Source organism: Euprymna scolopes, chromosome 19 (genome assembly GCF_053919585.1).
Source record: "Euprymna scolopes isolate OS-2025 chromosome 19, ASM5391958v1, whole genome shotgun sequence".
Lineage (NCBI taxonomy): Eukaryota > Metazoa > Mollusca > Cephalopoda > Sepiida > Sepiolidae > Euprymna > Euprymna scolopes.
In genome coordinates, this window is record NC_136500.1 from 82,058,347 (window position 1) to 82,079,777 (window position 21,431).

Consider the following 21,431-nt stretch of genomic DNA (forward strand, 5'->3'; position numbering starts at 1 on the left):
AATTTTATTGAAAACTCCGCTATCGTTTATCAAGAATCTTTTTGATTTCATTTTTTGTTGGTTGTTTTTCGGAGGGAGATATAGTTTTAACCTCCCCCCTCTCTAATTATATTTTAAAAAATATTAAAATTTGGGTTTGTATTACTGTACACATAGATTCGAAAAAGTAGTTAAAAAACAAATATATAACAAATAAATGTTATCAAAGGCAAGATAAGTTACTTTTCTACCAAACTGGATATAATTATCGTGTTTTTTTTTTTCAATTTAACATGTTTATTCAGCTCGAAAAACATGCAGTGTTTACCGATGATGTATTGGAAAATTCAAAATGGCGGCCGACTCTCTCTTAAACACGGTAAGTTCGGGAAAAGGTGTTATAAATAATAAACTAGACAAAATACTGTTAGAAATTCGCTCAATATATATTACCGTGACATAGGTTGACATATATTCGGTGTTTAAGAGAGAGTCGGCCGCCATTTTGAATTTTCCAATACATCGGTAAACACTGCATGTTTTTCGAGCTGAATAAACATGTTAAATTGAAAAAAAAAAACACGATAATTATATCCAGTTTGGTAGAAAAGTAACTTATCTTGCCTTTGATAACATTTTTTTGTTATATATTTGTTTTTTAACTACTTTTTCGAATCTATGTGTACAGTAATACAAACCCACGCTGTAAAATAAGTGAAACCACTAAGAACTTAGCCAGTTAGGTAGAAAACGGACACTTAGAAAATCGATTTTATTTAAAAAAAAAAAAAAAACATTAAACAAGTAAAAAAATTTTTTTTTTAAATATTATGGGGGGGGGGGCTATAGTCTATTTAAAAAAAAACAATATCTCCTTCAAGAATGATCATAAAATGTGTTTTCAATCGATATTTATTCAATAAGGGACCAGTTTTCCTACCTAGCGAAAGGGGACGAGTTTTCCCGAGACGAGTTTTCCGGAGACGAGTTTTCCCGAGACGAGTTTTCCCGAGACGAGTTTTCCCGGGACGAGTTTTCCGGGCACCATTATTTATTGACAGTTTCTCTTCAATTTGTGATATATAAAACTTTGGTGAGTAAATTAATTATTTACTTTTTTATAGACACTTGAAAATGGGGGAGCGTGAATTAAAAAAAAAACGTTTGTCTAAAATATTATATTCGGTTTATTGGAAAAAGCATAAAATTTCACATTGATCCTGAAAATATCGTAAAAATAGAATCAATAGAAAAATTTTGATAGATTTTTAAAGTTTAAAAATTGAAAAATATTGAGTTCGTAAAATTCATTACTGTTTTTTAAAAAATAAAAAAATATATTTCTATTACTTTCAAAACAACTTTAATAGTTTATTTTGGAAGTATAATCCATAAAGAAAATAAACAACTCACTTTTAAAAGAGAAATTACGAGTTTTTTTTATATTTTATTCGCAGTTTCGTGTTAGGGGTGTCAAAAATTCGGTGCTCGGAAAACTCGTCCCGGGAAAACTCGTCCCGGGAAAACTCGTCTCCGGAAAACTCGTCTCCGGAAAACTCGTCTCCGGAAAACTCGTCTCCGGAAAACTCGTCTCCGGAAAACTCGTCCCCTTTCGCTAGGTAGGAAAACTGGTCCCGTATTGAATAAATATCGATTGAAAACACATTTTATGATCGTTCTTGAAGGAGATATTGTTTTTAAAAATAGACTATAGCCCCCCATAATATTAAAAAAAAAAATATTTTTACTTGCTTAATGTTTTTTTTTTTTTTTAAATAAAATCGATTTTCTAAGTGTCCATTTTCTACCTAACTGGCTAAGTTCTTAGTGGTTTCACTTATTTTAAAGTGTTTATTATGTTCATACAAAGTTAATACCAAATTTTTTTGTTCTTATTTTAACGATGTTTTTTGGAGTCATAAAAACAATAATAAAAGACAAAACAAAAAAATTAAAAAACAGGGAGCGATTTCTTCGTTACTTTTTTTGTTTTTGTTTTTTAATTATGATAGTTTTTTTTGTTGTTGTTATGTTTTTGTTTTCTCTCATACCAAATGCACTCATGCGTTATGTAAAATTATAATTTTATCAATTATCAACATTTATTGTCGTCCTGTCAAAGTTTGCAAAAATTAACTAATAAATTAAAAGCGAAATATTTTTTGGCGCGAGAGATGCCATGTGCTAACAATCTCTCGTTAACTCATTTTTAATTTTTACTTCAAAATTCTAAAATCAATCATTAAGAGAAAAAGTAATCACTAAATAAATTTATTAATCAATTTTATTGAAAACTCCGCTATCGTTTTTTAATTTCATTTTTTGTTGGTTGTTTTTCGGAGGGAGATATAGTTTTTACCCCCCCCATCAAAATTATATTTTAAAAAATATTAAAATTTATTATTTTCTTTTTAAAACCAAATCTCCCTTAGTAATTTCTTTAATTTTCTATTTTTTAGCGATTATCAAGACCTCTAAGATGTGATATACCGGACATTATTTCTTGTTCTCACGTAACACTTTTGTTTGTTTTCAGTGTTTTTTTTTTTTCTTTACCGAATAAACGATTCCAAATCAATTAAACAACAGCAAATAAGTAAATTCTTTTTTATATTAATATTAAAAAAAATATGCGGTCTCGTTTATGAACATAATAAACACTTTAAAATAAGTGAAACCACTAAGAACTTAGCCAGTTAGGTAGAAAACGGACATTTTATTAAAAAAAAAACAAAAAACAACATTAAACAAGAAAAAATATTTTTTTAAAATATTATGGGGGGGGGGCTATAGTCTATTTAAAAAAAAACAATATCTCCTTCAAGAACGATCATAAAATGTGTTTTCAATCGATATTTATTCAATACGGGACCAGTTTTCCTACCTAGCGAAAGGGGTCGAGTTTTCCGGGGTCGAGTTTTCCGGAGACGAGTTTTCCGGAGACGAGTTTTCCCGAGACGAGTTTTCCCGGGACGAGTTTTCCTAAATTCAAAAATTCTGATACACCTACATCTTCGTTCCTTGACCGATATGTGCACAATAAAGATTTGTCGACAATTCGGAATCTTAACTTATTGTTACATCTTTTACTAAGAATTGCTAGAAAAATTATTTTTTCAATCACTTTATTAAAAAAAAAAAAAAAAAGGTGACGATATTGTAATTTTTCTTAAACAAAACATTCGAATAATTGTAAGAAAAATTATTTTCAACTGCTTTAATAAAATAGAGTTACCTCCCTTAGACCAATAATTCAAGATTTTGATTAGAATTGATTTTTTGATTAGAATTGATAGAATTTTAAATACGGGGGGGGGGGGAATAAATAAAAAAAAATAAAATAATAATAATAATAATAATAATAATAATAATAAACATTTCCGTTTCTTTTTAATTTCAACTTATTTTCAATTAATTTTGTCAAACATTTTAAACGTGTTTAGTTTGGCGTGCGTCTCTCGCTGTTTACTGGTGAGAAGGAAAGTCTATTGTTGTATAGAGAAAGAGAGAGAAAGTCAATCCTGGCCATGGAGATAGAAAGTGTGTGTGTACGTACTGTCTGTTGGCTCTTGCCCCACACATAGTAGCAGGTGACGTAAGGTGCACAGACGTGCGCCCCGCAGGGAGCGGTTGATCCATCGACCACCCAGGTCCGGAGCCGAATCGAAAAGAAGGAAACAGCTCAGGTCTCTTGCTTTTGTAGTTGTTTCCGGTGGTCTTTTGAGCATGTGTGGATTTCCTTTAAAGGGAAGTGACGTTGCCCATGTGTGCGTACGTGTGCACGTATGTGTGCGTACATGTGTGTAGGTTAGTGTGTGTGTGTATGCATGTGAATGTGAGTGTATGTACGTGAACGTGAATATATGTATGTGTGTGTACGTGCACACATATGTTTGTGTGCGCATATGTGTATGACAAGAAAAGTGGCTTCAACTGGCATCTAAGCTCTCTGAACCATTGACGAAATGTTGCATCCCTCTGCTTGTTCTACAAGTATTTTAATGGTGAATGCTCTGACGAACTGCAGACACTTGTGCCCCCACGACGCAGACACCCTCGACAAACCAGACAGGCAGCTAAATCCCACCCCCACACAGTAGAGATCCCTAGATGTAAAATATCTCTCTACTCCAGTAGTTTCTTCCCCAGAACCGCTAGACTCTGGAATTCCATTCCAGGATCCTGCTTCCCTAACTGTACTGACATGCAGAAGTTCAAGTGCAACGTGAACCGACATCTTGCTGCCCAAATCCCTACATAGTGCCCCAGTAGTTGCTGACCCAGATAGTAGCCCCCTGCACCAAAGTGGCAATGCGCCTTGTTTGGGGTGAAAATGTAAAAAAAAAAACAAAAAAAAAAAACATGTGTTTTGTGTGAGACTAGAACAGGCTCGCACAATACTCCCCTTCCCAGGAAAAAAAAATATGCAGTAAGTATTTTTTTTTTATATATATATAAGTAATGTTTTGGGCAACTGACTTTTCGTCCTGTTTTTTTGCTGTTGGTGTGGTTGTTAAAAAAAAAAAAAACGGAGCGTGTTCATAAAAAAGTATTTACTTACACGTGGAAAAGGCATTTACTCTTTTTTTAGGCTGACATTTGTTTGTTTGTTGTTTTTGTGGTGCCATGTGAAACGAGTTGCTTGGACAGTGAAGTGAATTGTTCGTTTGGAATTTTTATTCGTATTGACGTGGTGTGTACAGTTGCTGGTGTCTTCGCAAGTGGGTCTGCGGTAGTGTGTGTACATTGTCTGTACGGGCACTTGTTGTGCATTTGTCCATGTTGAACGGTGAGTGTCCAGTTGTCGGCTGTCAACGAAACTTCCAGATGTGAGTTTATCAGTATGCATGGTGCATCTCAACTCGTATTGGTGATTCAATTTCTTCCTATGTGTTGATAGGGATGTCCTGTTATTGTTTCTTTGTTGTTGCGTCTGCTGTGCGGGAGAGAATATGTATAGGCCTGTGTGATTTTGCTCCTCGCGTTTGTTGCAAGGTAATGTCAGGAAACCGTGAAAAATGTTTGTCAAGCTCGAATTTTTTTTAATTCGGTATGAAGTCGACAGCTCCGTGTTTATTTTTCTGCCGAGTCTGACGAGGGGTTACGTCATTGTAGTTCGTCCACTGCTGGAGAAATTCCCTCTTTCTTTGCCGTCTGTATACCCAACATTGCTTGTGTTTAGTCAAATAATGGATGATGTGCCGGTTGTCTGAAATGGAAAAGAGTTCTGGAAAAATGAGGTCCATTAGCGCGAAGAGGAAAAAGGGGGGGGGGTTCAATACCATTGTTGCTTGTTGAGATTCTTGTCGGTAGTAGTTTACTTGTTTTTCTTTGTTGAAAAGTTCGTTTTTTCTTTATCAAATAAAACATGCATCTCGCTCAAAACAATTCATTTACAAAAAAGTAGGGTCACCATGCGTGTTCGTTTCACGTCAGTCGCCAGTTTGTTGCGGACTGGTGGTATAGAAGGAAATGCGTGTTCATCTCATGTTCAGGTGTCACCAATTTGTAGCGGGACTTGTGGATATATTATACATATCTCCCAGTCGTACAAAATAGGAAAAATTAATTGTTTTAAGGAAGAAACGGACAACGTGTTAAATTGAATTAAACGAACAGGAATTTATTTCATGAAGAAACAAATGAAAGAAAAGGGTACAGCACGTGTTTAGTTTGGCGTGTGTCTCGCACTGTTAGCTGGTGAGAAGGAAAGTCTATTGTTGTAGGGAGAGAGAGAGAGAGAGAGAGAGAAAGTCCAGTTTGGCGTGCATTTCTCGCTGTTAGCTGGTAAGAGGAAAAGTCTATTGTTGTAGGGAGAGAGAGAGAGAGAGAGAGAGAGAGAGAGAGAGAGAGAGTGAGAAAGTCAATCCAGTTTGGTGTGCATCTCTCACTGTTAGCTGGTGAGAGGGAAAGTCTATTGTTGTAGGGAGAGAGAGAGGGAGTGAGAAAGTCAATCCTGGCCATGGAGAGAGAAAGTGTGTAAGGTGTATGTACTGTCTGTTGGCTCTTGCCCCACACATAGTAGCAGGTGATGTGAGGCGCGTAGGTGCGCGCCCCAAAAGGGAGCGGTTGGTCCTTGGGAGCCGAATCGAAAAGAAGGGAACAGCTCAGGTCTCTTGCTTTTGTAATTGTTTCCGGCGTCCTTGCGCATGTGTGGATTTCTTTTAAAGGGAAGTGACGTTGCCCATGTGTGCGTACATGTGTGTATGTTAGCTGTATGTGTATGCACGTGAATGTGAGTGTATGTACGTGAATGTGAATGCACGTGAATGTGAGTGTATGTATGTGTGTATGTGTATGCACGTGAATGTGAGTGTATGTACGTGAATGTGAATATATGTACGCATGTGTACATGCATGCATATGTTTGTGTGCACGTATGTATATGACAAGAAAAGTGGCTTCAAATGTGAACGCGTGTTTTGTGTGAGACTAGAACAGGCTGGCACATGTTAATGGAGTAACGTTTTTTTTTGTTTTTTTTTTTGCTATGGATAAAAAATAATATAAAACTTTTTGTAAAACAAATACATTTTTATTAACGAACTACACAGACTAAATTAATTTTAATCTGTTCTGTTGATACATGTATCTACAAATGCTTGTCCTTACAGGCTTCCATATATTTTTTTTTAAAAAAGCGCAAATTTTGATTTCAACCTCTGTCATTTTAAATAATCAAATCGAAACGAATTTTTTTTTTAGTCGATTTTTCTTTTGCAATTTTTATTATCTCAAGAGTCATATATTATATTATATGAATATATTTTTTTAATATTGGAAACCTGTTATATAAAAAAGATCTGTTTAAACTTCATATCGCGTAATATTTGAATTTAATATCATTTAAAGCTTTTTAAAAATAATTATTTTTTAGAATTCTGTTTTTTTTTTGTTGTAATTCAAATAATTATGTTACAGGGAAAAAAAAAATCAGGAAAATTGTTCATTTTATTTTTTTTTTTTTACATAATAATAATGATTTTATGTCCAATTTTATTTACAACTTTGAGGTAAGTGAAAAAAATGTCGGGATTTTATATATATATATATATATATATATATATATATATATATATATATATATAACTATTTTTTTTATTTATTTGATGATTCCAGCTTTAAAAAATGTTGAAATTTGAAATTTTTATCGACTACATTTATTTTTTTTAGTTTTCATAACATGAAATGGGGGGGGGGGGTTAAAACACCTAAAAAAGAAAATCCTCTAATATAGTTATCGAAACCTACTTTTAATATGTAAGTTTATTTAATAATGAATAAATACCAAAAATTTCAGGAAAATATGACTATTATTTGATTTTTGCTAGCTTTTTAAAACATGGCTGTGTCAAAACACTTTACTACATAGGAACGTTGTTTTAAAGCGTCGATAATGTAAATATGATTTTTGTCTTGCATTTTCATTATTTTTGTATGGTGTAAAAACTTTTAAAAAATATTAGCAGTTTATTTATTTATTTATTTTTTTACACAGGCATCACCACATTATCAAGGCCAAGAGGACACTCAAGGATAAGAAATTGGACAATATAATAATCATTAGTAATGAAAATTCGGTAAATTTGATAACTTATATGGAACGGCTCATCAAGAACTTATTTATGTTAGACTTGAACACAACCATATTGTAGTCAGCCGGAAAGCAGGAAAACAGAAGACAATTCCACAGGCGTGCAGTTCTAAGAAAGAAGCTTTGTTCATGGAATCTACGTTTAGGTTTAGGCACGGATAAAGAGTGGGGGGAATTATTGATAGTGTTTTCAGCTAGACGAGTGTTTCTTGTGAAAGTTAGGTGAGGGGGGACTATAGACTGAAGCTCAGTTGAACACTTTCCATGAAAATAACGATACATCAGAGACAAACTCGCAACATCTCTTCTGTGAGATAGAGGTTGCAGGGAAGAGAAAAGGACATCTCCTACAAGGCTACGAAGTCTATTTTGAACTCTATCAAGGCAGGACAAGTCCTTTCTAGCAGCTCCTACCCAGATGTGGCAACAGTATTCTATCCTTGGACGTACCTGGCTCTTATATAGATAAAGAATTGCATCAGCAGTGAGATATCTACCGGATCGATAGAAAGATCCCACCATTTTTCCAGCGGCCTTGGCAACAGATTTGATGTACGTGTTCCATTTAAGATCAGGAGTAATGGTCAAGCCCAGAAGCTTGCCAAAACTTGAGGCCTCCTGAAGACGAGAGCCATTCATTTCAATTGATGCCAGATGTGGATCAGAATATTGATGATGTAAAGAGAGAAGCTTGGTTTTAGATTTGAAGCTTTTTCTATTAAATGGTAAAAAAAGTTAGGATGATAATATCAAATTAAATTACAATTACATCGTGTTACATATAGTGTTAAAACTGTGGCTCACGTTGAAGATACCTACTGTTTTTTAACACCAGAAAAGTTGTTTTCCTTTGACAAGCCAATAAAAAATGTTTTCGGCAGGCATGCAGTTTAGATTATAAAGATAGCCTCTAACCCTTGCGTGAGTAAAAGGAGCAGCTTCTAAAATTACACCAGTTTGACTTCACGTAAATAAACGTCAATGATTCATTAGTTTCATTTTCTTCTTTTTTTTTTTTTCACTTTTATGCTAACAAACAATATAAGCCTTTGTGTACCAAAAAGGGAGTTTGTTTTACTATACACATAGATTCGAAAAAAGTTGTCAAAAAAACAAATATATAACAAATAAATGTTATCAACGGCAAGATAAGTTACTTTTCTACCTAACTGGATAAGTTTTTAGTGTTTTTATTTAATGTAAAATGTTTATTCGGTTGGAAAATCTACAGTTTTATCGATATATTTGAAAAAGACAAATAACAGCGAGGTCTCTGTTGAATATTTCAAGTTTGGGAAAATGAGTTCAAACTAAAAATTTATACAAAATACTGTTAGAAACCCACTCAATATATGTCAGCCTATGTCACATTAACATATATTGAATGGGTTTCTAATGTCGGAATTTTATCTTGCTTCCAGATAAATTCGACGCTAAAGTAACTAACCTGAAAAAAAAATGACAGCATGGAATAAAAAGGGGGGAGGTAAAGAATAAAATATAAAGGTCTTGCTTTCAAACGAAGAATAATACACAATAAAATTAGTTGCAAATTTTCCCTTTGCAGGCATTAAATTTAAAAAACGCCAAAATAACATATTATGAAAAAAATAACATTGGTTCTCATAATGAACATGTCGTATCCAAGAACGAATACAATAATAAGATTCAAAATAGTAGTGTCTAATCACACTCTCTTATGTAGTAAATTTTAGGAGCGTACTCACAAATTGAAATCCAGTCAGGCATGTGCCTTTTTTCTTTTTCTTTTTTTTTTCTCGTTTAAAGTCCTTTTAGAATTTTCTCTCCTTCATTTGCGTGCAAACCGTAGACACGCAGATGGATTTCAGAAGTATGGCCGCGTCGTATATCCGGATATTCTTGACGGGTTTCCTTCTTTTAGAAGGTTCCAAAATTCCTTATCACTTAAAATAAGGTATTTTCTTTTTAAATAATTAGACTCCTTCAAATTATGTGCAAAACGTAGCAACATTGATAGTTTTCAGAAGCATGCCTCGTCACATGCCCGGGGTGTTCTTGCCGGGTTTTCTTCTTTGAAGGAGGCTCATCAAAATTCCATTTTCAGCACCAGGCAATGAAACAAACGTCCAATCTCCACGTCGGCGTAATTTCAAAAGAGGGCGAATCTCGCGCTGGGCTCATGACGTCATCACGGAGCTAGCATTTCCCTTTTTTCCAAATTAAAGGGAGTTTCATACAAACCCAAAATGTACGAAACTAAAAATCAAAAAAGATACGAAATACAAAAAATCGAATACAAGAACCAGATACAAAATAATAAATGTAAACGGGGGGGGGGGAAGTGCACCATTATTGGTACAAAAAAATTCCAACATTCTCCCCCAACAGGAAATGGCAGTCAACCTACAGTTGGATGACACCTGTAAAATTTACAATACAAAGTTTTTCTTTATATATATACATATACCACACAATGTATGGTCAGAAGAACTAAAAGACAGAAAAATTCAAATAGGCTTATTTTATACAAATTCACATGAAAACCTTCATGTTTTAGGTTTGAACAGAGGAGTGCCTAACCAGATTCATAAATTTAAAACTAATGATCAGATGCAAGGTTGCAACACAAGTTTGAACTGAGAATATTTCGTCAGATAATTAACTATAGGCATATAAATGAGTATAAAGACTTGAGAAGTTCACCTACCATCCAACCTCCTCATCCTTATATTATCTCTGGTGAACACCAAAATATCTCAGCTCCCTCGTAACCACAAGAGCCCAGTGAGATCAACACCGGTGCTACAAGTGGGACGAGTCCAATCAACCCTTATGCTTTGATAAGTTCTTCAACTTGGTGGAATGAAGTAAAACTGAAACACAAATCCTGCACAAATTATGCAAGGCAATTACAGTTTTAAACGCTTGAATAGCTATATACATATAGCCAAACAAACAAAGTTGAGTATAGGTGTCAGAAACACCCAGGTAGCTGGAGATGTAATACTTATGGAAGACTCCTATCAAGGAGAGATCCAATCTTCTTGTGTCAGCACTGAAACAAACATCTCAGCATCAGAAAACTCACTCCCAACTAAGTATAAGATGATCCTGAGCACCCCAGGACAAATCGAGCTTGACTTCGATAGCTCTTGCCATACTGCAGTAAGCTACATCAAGGCAGATCTTCACAATACATTTATAAACAATAACACCTGCATGTGACTCCAAAGCAGGAAACGTTCTACTTAAAGGAGCAACTTCATAGAATGAAGGTTCTGCAAGTGAAATCTGCACAACATATCCTACATTCTCGTAGGAACTCGGAGAAGCTGAACTACACACCATGTAGTCAGCAAATTCGACAGGATCCCTCATGGGATTCTTTATCGAGTTACACTCAACCTGAATCTGGACGCCCCAGTCCAACTTGAGTTCACGTAACTCTTCAAAAACCATTCTTCTCTTGGTTTTTACACGTTCACAGGTGGATATAGTGCTTTCTGCCCGATACCCTTGATGGAGAATTTCTCTCCCAGTGCTAACATTAGCACTTAAAGAAGTGCACAAAGCTTGCACTTTCACACAGAATAGACTCCTGTCTTTTAACCACTGGCTATTGTCAGAACTACATGACCCGAGTAATATCCCACTATCATGATTAAGTTCCTCATTATTCTGACAAACTTGCGGGGAATAACTACATATGTGAGTTTTCGAACTCACATTTTTAGAGGGTAAAACAATTCCAACATCCCATGGAAATCCCTCCATAAATTTAACAATATTCATGCCCACACTTAATAAGTCGTGGACATGAGTGGTATCATTCATGATACCTGGGAATCTCATTCCCAATACATTTTTCTTTAAAATATTACTGGCAAACTGCCCGCCAGAAAAATCAAACTTCAGCGCCTGACTATGCAGACCCTCTGAAGTGGCACTTGCAACACTGCTTTCAGATCGTGATGCAACATTTTCCAAGCCAAACTTGCCAGCACTCAACAAACAGTTTTCAGAGTCTGGACATTTGGGCTTAGTAGTCGGTAACTTGCCAAGCATCTCCCTAGGGGTTTCGAATATCACAGGGTTACAAAAGGAATCACACTCCACACCATCTGCTAACCTTGAAAGAATGAATCGAACCTGGGACGAGAACACTACAACATTAACAGCATCCATCTCTACTAGTGAACAGTCCACGTCCTCACGCAAGGAATGATCACCCAACAATTCTGTTATATTATCTACCGATGACAACCATTCATTGACATCGGCCTTCATTGTCATAAAATAAGGCTTAGGTAATTCCCTCTGCAACCGCAACAAATCTAAGACAACGATAATCTTCTCCGAATAAAACTTTTGTTTCCTTACAAGGAATCCAGAAGAATGAGTGACCAAGATCGTGCAGCGTTTGTTTGTTTTTTTTTTCAAAAATATGGAATAAATCCAAACAAATACAAAAAATAGGCGTTCAAGAATTATACACAAAAAAATGCACACACAAAGGTTACAAAAGTATTTGCATAAAATTCCTTCCTCATAGCACAAACAAAACAAGATCAATAGAGCATATTGAGCCGTGAAAATATCAATCCCCAGTTACAAATTAAAAGGGTCACTATAAATCAAAATTAAAATTAAGTGGATTCAAAATTCAAACTTCTATATGGAAGTTAATAGACTAGAAAATGAACGTTTAACACTTTTATAGCAATATCCTCACTGAAACGTAACCTAGGAAAAAAGTGGGAAGAGAGGTTAAATATACAACTACGTCGGGGGAGGGTACATGCCACTATGTCACATGTGTATCTTCAAAAGAATCCAAATAACCAAATGCAAATGCGGGCTAAGCAAAAAAAATGGGAACTTGTATTTTCACAAATTCTTAGAATAACACAGGCCACAAAGCAAATGGGTATGAACTTGCTATTGAAAATTATAAATATCTTCAACGTATAAGAAATCCTTTCCTACAATAAAATACGAAAGTAATCGCACACATGCGAATTTAACAAGTTTTAGGTAAAGTAGACTTCAAAGCATAGTACAATATCTGTAATAATATTGTCCGGTTAATTGACAACCCAGAGACATTTAGTATACATGAGAGAACGCACGTGTTCATTACAAATTAAGATAGGGTATATACTCATTCCCTTTTTTTTTTATATATATATATTGAGGAAAAATACCAACATATAACTAACACCGGTTTCGGACACAGGGTCTCTATTTACTAAGCTCCCCACGAGGGTATAGTTGGATAAAAGTCGTTTCTTAAAGTGGGGAAAATTCAGCTTCCAAAAACTATTGAACATGCTGGATTAGGACGAAAAATAAAATGACCTCAGTTTAGTAGGATTTCTTATTTGCTGACTAGGAACAGAAAATGCTATAGTTTCTCCCAACATAAATCGCAGTACCCGTGGGAATTCAACTAATGCAAGTAAAATGTAAATTATATTTCAAAAGAGGGTTACGAAAATCACAACTTCAATTCTAAAGGTAGAAAATGGAAAGTGCATACGTATCGCTTAATCTTTTTATTAAGAAAAATATGTGAAAAAGTGTGCGCTAGGCATATGTAAAATATATTAGACAGATATAGATAAAGACATTAGACGTACATAAAAATGCTAAATTCAGGAATAAACTAAATATAACATTCCAGTCCCTGTACAGACGTACTATGTTAAATTCGGGAATTTTTAGTGAGGCAAAAAATGTTGAATATTCGAAACATACAAAATTACATTACACGTTTTCTAAACTCGGGACATAGTAGTCGTCGAATGGTTTAAGGAGAGCATTAACAGACGCGCTAAGTTACAAGTTAAGTGGGAAGAGAATTTACTAGCTGAAGTATCTATACGGGCCGGCTCTAAATACAGACGTGGGGTGCAGGGAGGTTACAGAAAGAGTCAACAAGTGGTCCAGTGATAGGAATGTATTTAACCCTAGCTAAGTAATGCATTGACAGAACGAGAATAAAACGGGTCTCGACATAGGAAAGATATACTTAATTTGAAAAGTACTCTGAAATAAAGGACATGAATTTACAAAATGCCTTCAAATAAAAGCAGTAAACTTACAAAATGTTTCTAAATAAGGGAAAATAAATTTGGAAAATGCCTTTAAATAACGGGAGAAATTCACAGTAGTCGAACGAATCTAAGAGACAAGTTGATAGTGTCAAGTAGCCGAGGTAACAGAAATTTCAAGAGGTTAAATTTAATCCTAACTTGAAAGAAAAGGAATTAAAGCGTATCTCGATAAGAAAAAGGTACACTTAATTTTCAAAGTGTCCAAAATAAAGGGACAAAATTTGCTAAATGTATTTAATAGGGGAAAACAATTTGCAAAATGCATTTAAATAAAAGCAGAAATTTTCCAAACTACTTTTACATAGAAGGGAGAAATTTGCAAAATGTCGGAATTTTATCTTGCTTCCAGATAAATTTGACGCTAAAGTAACTAACCTGAAAAAAAAATGACAGTATGGAATAAAAAGGGGGGGGGGTAAAAAATAAAATATAAAGATCTTGCTTTGAAACGAAGAAGAGATTTTATTCACAATAAAATTAGTTGCAAATTTTCCGTTTGCAGGCAATTTAAATTTAAAAAATGCCAAAATAACATATTATGAAAAAAATAACATTGGTTCTCATAATGAACATGTCGTATCCAAGAATAAATACAATAATAAGATTCAAAATAATAGTTCCTAATCACACTCTCTTATGTAGTAAATTTTAGGAGCGTACTCACAAATTGAAATCCAGTCAGGCATGTGCCTTTTTTCTTTTTCTTTTTTTTTTCTCGTTTAAAGTCCTTTTAGAATTTTCTCTCCTTCATTTGCGTGCAAACCGTAGATACACAGATGGATTTCAGAAGTATGGCCGCATTGCATATCTGGGTATTCTTGACGGGTTTTCTTCTTTGTAGGAGGTTCCAAAATTCCTTGTCACGTAAAATAAGGTATTTTCTTTTTAAATAATTAGACTCCTTCAAATTATGTGCAAAACGTAGCAACATAGATAGTTTTCAGAAGCATGCCTCGTCGCATGCCCGGGGTGTTCTTGCCGGGTTTTCTTCTTTGAAGGAGGCTCGTAAAAATTCCATTTTCAGCGCCGGGCAATCAAATGAACGTCCAATCTCCACGTCGGCAGAATTTCAAAAGAGGGTGAATCTCGCGCTGGGCTCGTGACATCATCACAGAGCTAGCATTTCCCTTTTCTCCAAATTAAAGGGAGTTTCATACAAACCCAAAATGTATGAAACTAAAAATCAAAAAAGATATCAAATACAAAAAAATCGAATACAAGAACCAGATAAAAAATAATAAATGTAAACTGGGGGGGGGGCACCATTATTGGTACAAAAAAAATTCCAACATTAACAGTATTTTTGTATAATTTTTAACTCATTTTCCCAGACTTAACATATTCAACAGACACCTTGCTGCCATTTGTCTTTTTCAAATATATCAAGAAACACTATGATTTTTTAACCGAATAAACATTTTATATTAAATAAAAACACTTAAAACTTATCCAATTAGGTAGAAAAGTAACTTGTCTTGCCTTTGATAACATTGATTTGTTATATATTTGCTTATTTTACAAGTTTTTTTTAAATCTATGTGTATAGTAAAACAAACACCAAAAAGGTTTAAAAAGTTCCTTAGGCGGCAGGTGGAATCAATGCACCCTGCAAGCTGATTGGTTAGTGTGGCTAAATCAGTTAGCAGAGACGTTAATTCGTGAGAGAAATAAATCTTTTTTTTTTTTTCATAACTTCTATATCACCTCTGCTTAGGTGGAAAACAAAGCAAGTATTTTTTTTTTCGTAAATGTAGCAGTTGTTAAAACAAAATATCAAATAAAAAATATGTCAATTCAGTTTACAGATTTTTTTTTTTTAATGAAAAAATATTTTTGCTTTTCAGTGAAAAATGTTTGGCGTGAAAACTTGTCTTTTTGAGAGGCATTTTTATTAACAAAAAAGTTAATAAAAATGCCTCTCAAAAAGACAAGTTTTTTTGACAACTTTTTCGAATCTATGTGTATAGTAAAACAAACCCCTTTTTGGTACACAAAAGCTTATATTGTTTGTTAGCATTAAAGTGAAAAAAAAAAAAAGAAAATGAAATTAATGAATCATTGACGTTTATTTACGTGAAGTCAAACCGGTGTAATTTTAGAAGCTGCTCCTTTTACTCACGCAAGGGTTAAAGGCTATCTTTATAATCTAAACTGCATGCCTGCCGAAAACATTTTTTATTGGCTTGTCAAAGGATATATATATATATATATATATATATATATATATATATATATATATTTATATTTTGAGGAGCAAAATATGTCTTTTCTCTGAAAATTATTTTCTTCTGGAAAAGAAAAAAGAAATTATACAAAAGCACATTCTCTATATATAAACTCTTACATAGATTTTTGAGCTAATGTTCTTATTGATCACTATACATGGCAGTGACATAATTGTCTTTTGGTGATGTGCACACTTTTACTGCTGTAACGATATGTTGATGTAATGTGTATGTAGGGGGAATATGTGGCTGTTGTGTTTTTATTTGATCAAATACAATTTCTTTTTTTGCTAATTATGATGAAGTTTGTCAGCACATGAAAGCCTGCAATAAGGACTAATATAAGGTGGATTGAAAGGGACTTTTTTGGCAAACTTTCTCAGAAAAATGTGACTTCATGTTCTTTCAGGATTGAAGATTTAATGGTCTCTTCCCTACAATGCATAGGTGGGAGTTTACTGATATAAGATCGCAGTCTGTTGGTGTGCAGAGTTAGATCTGTTGTCATTAAATCTATCAGGGTCAGCATGATAGAGGTACTCCATACACAAGTTCGGCTAGAGAGTATCCCTAGTCCTCTTTGATAGCCGTGTGACAGTCAAGAAGGACAGTAGGTACATACTCACTCCATTACTGTTGGTCAGAATAAGCATGCAATGCGGCTTTCAATTGGCAATGGAAGTGTTCTGTCATCCTGTTAGAAGCTGGGCGATAACTAGTTGTATGCATATATTTATGTTTAATCTCTAAAATCCTGGAAAGTTCCTGGAAGATGTTGGATTCGAATTGTCTCCCACGGTTAGTGGAGATAATTGTGGAAACTCTGTAACACAATATCCAGCCTGATATAAGGATTTGTGCAATGGATTCAGCCAAAATGTAGTTTAGGGAGATGGTTTCAGGCTACCATGTGGATTGCTCTATACAGGTCAGGAGGTAAGTAAATCCCTGAATAACCGGCCATAGTCCAACCAGATCAATATAAATATGACTGAACCGAGCATATGGGATGTTGTTGCTGTCAAAACTTGCCCTAATAAATTGTTATATGGAACAATCATGTTGACATACCGGTTCTTGCCAAGTCACCGAAGTTAAGCAACGTTGAGCATCGCCAGTACCAGATGGGTGACCATTGAGAAGGTGGGAACTGACGTGGTCTATCCTTCTCTCGAGGGTAGATGGGCCTCTTTTAATCCATGGTAGGCAACCCATCTAGTGATGGCGTCACGATAAAAAAATACCCTTGATAGCCTTGGTGAAGCATTAAAGATAAGATTTGAATTACACTACAAACTCATGTAGCGAATTCAATCTTGACTGCAGCTGCATGTTACGTTACGGAATGTTGAATGTTCCAAGAGGTGTATGTATATGATTACACACCATTGGTTTTTGGCAGGATATGCAGAAATATATCCAGGCAGTGATGTCACACCTTATATTTGGCCATAAAAATCTAATTAAAATCAGCTTCACTGTAGCTTTAAATCCAGGATGTGTCAGATTGTGTAGGTATCAAAGACAACCCTATGATCACTCATTGGAATGAAAGGGCGAGGTGAATCTGTTGAGGTGTCAAAAATGATCTGCGTGTCTAAAGTGAGCACAGACAGGTACGTGAATTTGAAAGTTGTAAATTCAGGTGATGACAGCTCCAAAGTGTCCACACGTAGCATTTGGCCCTTTAGGTTGATTAAGAAGAAAACCTCAACCTCGATGGTTGTACTCTAAACTGTAAATCACTTTTCCATACTCATGTCTGATGAGGTTGTGCGATTGCTAGACTCACAATTATGTAGAGACTATGTGGATCTTCATTGTTGCAGTATTTGATGCTTAATTTTCTGTAGTGGTGGCTGGTGGATGCGTCTAGTTCTGCAGTCAGGGCAAAAGAAAAGGAACTAATGAATACTTTTTTTTTTAATGTAATAATATTTATAAAATGCAACAACTATTAAAACGTGATTTAACTATTAAAAGTTATTTCCTTTTATTAATCTGGGTGTCGCATTTTTCATTTCCCAAGTGACGTCAACTTTTTTTCGGCCATGTTATCAATGTTTCAACATTCAACCTACGATTATCAACTATCTGTAGGTGCCGTCCATCTTCTGTACACATGCGAAGTTGTTACCTGATTTTATTCACAATGTTTTTATTAATATAGTTCTTCTTTTTGAGCCTTCTAAATGATAACATTTCAAATTAAAACCATTTCTCATAAAGGGAGATAATTAAGCTTTAAAGAGTTATCCCCTCCTTTTTCTTGTTTTGTTTCCATTCATAAATTTGTATTTCCTAGAAAATGTCAGCACGTAATCCCGGAGTTGCTTTCGGTGAGTGAGAAAACAGTGTTTTTTCTTTCTTTCTTTTAAATTCTTATCCTTCATCTGAATAAAATTAACAAATAACAGATTTCCTTATCTAAAAAAGAACAACAAAAAAATGGAAATAATACCAGTAAATTTAAGACGTGTCGCAAAATAAAAGTTTCTTAAAACTTTTTACCCGTAAATTATTGACGTACGTAGTAGTAATAATAATAATTTTGGTCAATTTTTACGACGTGCCCCAGCGTATTATACACACCCCAACCTCCCCATGTTAAGAACGGGTTTCGGAATAAACACCCCCAACCCCGAAAGCCGTTCTTTACATGGGGAGGTTGGGGTGTTACGCTGGGGCAGGTCGTAAAAATTGACCATAATTTTTAAGAACATTTACTAACTGGGTGTATTTATCCGGTGTTGCCCGGGTTGAGCGCTTAGAAAAAATAATTCAAAATACAGACATGTTTATAATTTATTTTATTATTATATTTTTTAATTCGTTTTATTTTTCCTTTATTTCATTTTTGATTTTAATGAATTAATAGTAAAAAAATAAATAAATCGGTACGACGTCTAATGGGCACTCAGAGGATTTGATTTCCCATGGAGTCTATTGACAGAGAATCCCAAGTTAGTTCCGAAAATTGCCGAGGCAGTTTATGATTTGAAAGCCCCCCTCCTCTTTTGTTAACTATATCCATAACTTAACCGTAACATAATCGTTTGCATGCTTACTGTCGTCTGCCTTTTTACATTTTTTATGAAACTCGTAAACAATTTCGGTCATTTCCGGGACTGATCTCATTCGTCAATTACTCGAAACTGACTCTATAAGAACTGGAAAAGTGATTGCTTATATGCTATTTTTTTAAAATAGTATTTTCGGTACTCATTGATCCGTGCTGAAATAATAACGTTATTATTTAAAAAGCCATTCTTAACATGGGGAGGGGAGGGTGTTATTTGTACCTATTCTGTCTATTGAATAAAAAACATAAAACTTTAATTAAACTTGGAAATACGATTTAAAAAATAGCGCGGATCAGTAAGTACATTAGCATCGTATTTTCAAGTTAAATTCAAGTTTTACGATTTTGTTAAATTGTTAGGTGAATCTACAAAATAGTTACAACCCCCCTCCTCCTCCTCTCCCATGTTAAGAATGGCTTTCAAAATACTATTATTATTTCAGCACGGTACTATAGGTGCATAAGTATGAACTCTCTGGATGCCTATTTCTTACAAGTACCAATAAAAAATTATTAAATGTGTATTTATCAGTCACATATAAGCGAGAAACACAGACGGCACACACAAGCTCTTGTCTGAGATTTTAAAATAATAATAATAATAATAATTTTAACATTACTCTTTTCAACCCTCTACTGACGGTGTGATATTTTTTTTTTTTTGATTCATCACATTTCTTTGAAAATATATTTCATTTACTTCTAATATAACTTTTTTTTTCTTTTATCTCCTCCCTTTCTCCTTGCTTTCATGTTTAAACTTTGAACTTCACTAATTTCGTCCGGCGTCCCCCAATTCTCGTGACCTGAAATGACAAAAAAAAAAAAAAAACTGGGACATCCTCCCTCTACGACCAGCAGCCCCACATAGCTTCTCTTTTTTTCTTTTCTTTCGGAAACTTTCGTACTTTTTGTCGAGAATTCCCACTATAATAAAAAAGAAAGAAAAATCTGTATGTCGATACGAAAGTATCAGATTCCAAAAATCACATAAATTGGTCAAGGAAGTTTTATTTTTATAAAGAAAATTGACGGATCGATTTTTTTTTTTTAATACGAGATGCCTTCAAGAAATTTTCAGAGTTTTGTTTTCTTTTTTTTTTTGTACAAGCATTTAAAATTGTCATAGACTCTTGACATCTTAGGTCCTGGATATGACCTTAAACTATATCCAGTGGTGAGGCCCCAGCTTGCAGGCTTTGGGGAGTGTGGAGCCACCCTTTAATTACCATTGCTCCCAGGTCCACTCTGATCTGGAATGGTAGTACCTGTTAGGGTCCCAACTATGGGTTAAATAGAAACCGACTTGAAAACAACAAATATATTCTATTAAAAATTTTTTCTTCAAAATCTTTGGATTCGGTGTTAAATAACCCGAAAAGGGTTGATATGCCGTAAAACAAAAACAACCAACCAATGCTTTACATCTTATGAGATGACTGACCAATTTTTATGATTTCAGGTTGTCATAGCTGATGAATTTCAAAATTGTAATCTGGACGTGAGAACACTTTAGAAGAACGATATGCAATAAAATTCTGTTTTAAACTTGGAAAAAATGCCACAGAAACGTATGAAACACTTCAGATTGCTTTTGGACCATCTTGCATGAATTGAGCATTAGTTTTTGATTGACATAAGAGATTCAAGAAAGGCAGAGAGTCCGTGAGGGATGATGAGAGGTGTGGGCAGTGTAAGGAAGTCAGAACACCAGAGTTGATTGGCCTTATAAAGAATTTCATGGATAAGGACCGTCATGTGTCTATAGAGACAAGAAGTGCAGAGTTTGATGTCAGTGTGAGGACTGTACGCACAATTTGAAGATGCGGAAGATTTGTGCAAAGTTTGTCCCAAGGGTGCTCCATCCTTGTCAGAGACTATTTGATCAAGATGGGCATTAAGACAGTTCCTCACCCTCCCTATAGTTCAAACCTTGCTCCCTGTGACTTTTGATAATTCTCTTAAACTCAAGGAAAACCTTAGAGGCTGTCGTTATGAGGCAATTGAGGAGATTAAAGAGGTTGTGATGAGGGACATTGACACGCTCACACAAGAGGGTTTCCATCAGGCCTTCCAGAAGTTGTTGGAACAGTACAAGTGCATTGCAGCCGGAGGAGATTACTTTGAAGGGGACTAGAGTTTCATGTGTGTACTATCAATAAAAATGCCCATACTTAAAAATCTGGAAATTTATTGAAGGCACCTTGTATGTCGTTTTAATCAAAAAAAAAAAATGTCGAAAATAGTAATATATCTAAAAATTATGAAAACTCATCAAGCAGAACAACTGCTATTGTATTTTTAGTAAAAAAAATAAAAAAGTCTATCGCTATAGGCTACAAATGTCGGAAGTCGTTACGGTGTAATCTAAATTTTGCATTCCAAGTTATGTCCCCTGTGTGTGAAACTTTTCATCATCTACTTTATAACATCTAAGAAAAATGCAATTTTAC

At 34.6% G+C, this 21,431-nt stretch overlaps 1 protein-coding gene across 1 annotated transcript in view; it reads left to right on the plus strand.

The window, feature by feature from the left end:
* The first annotated feature begins 18,134 nt into the window (after positions 1 to 18,134).
* LOC145239789 (deoxyribose-phosphate aldolase-like) overlaps positions 18,135 to 21,431 on the plus strand; it is a 33,393-nt gene continuing 30,096 nt past the window's right edge. Inside the window, exon 1 of the mRNA XM_080103288.1 lies at positions 18,135 to 18,235. Within this exon, the coding sequence (XP_079959414.1) occupies positions 18,205 to 18,235 (31 nt within the window). The 5' untranslated portion in view covers positions 18,135 to 18,204. The remainder of the gene's footprint in view (positions 18,236 to 21,431) is intronic.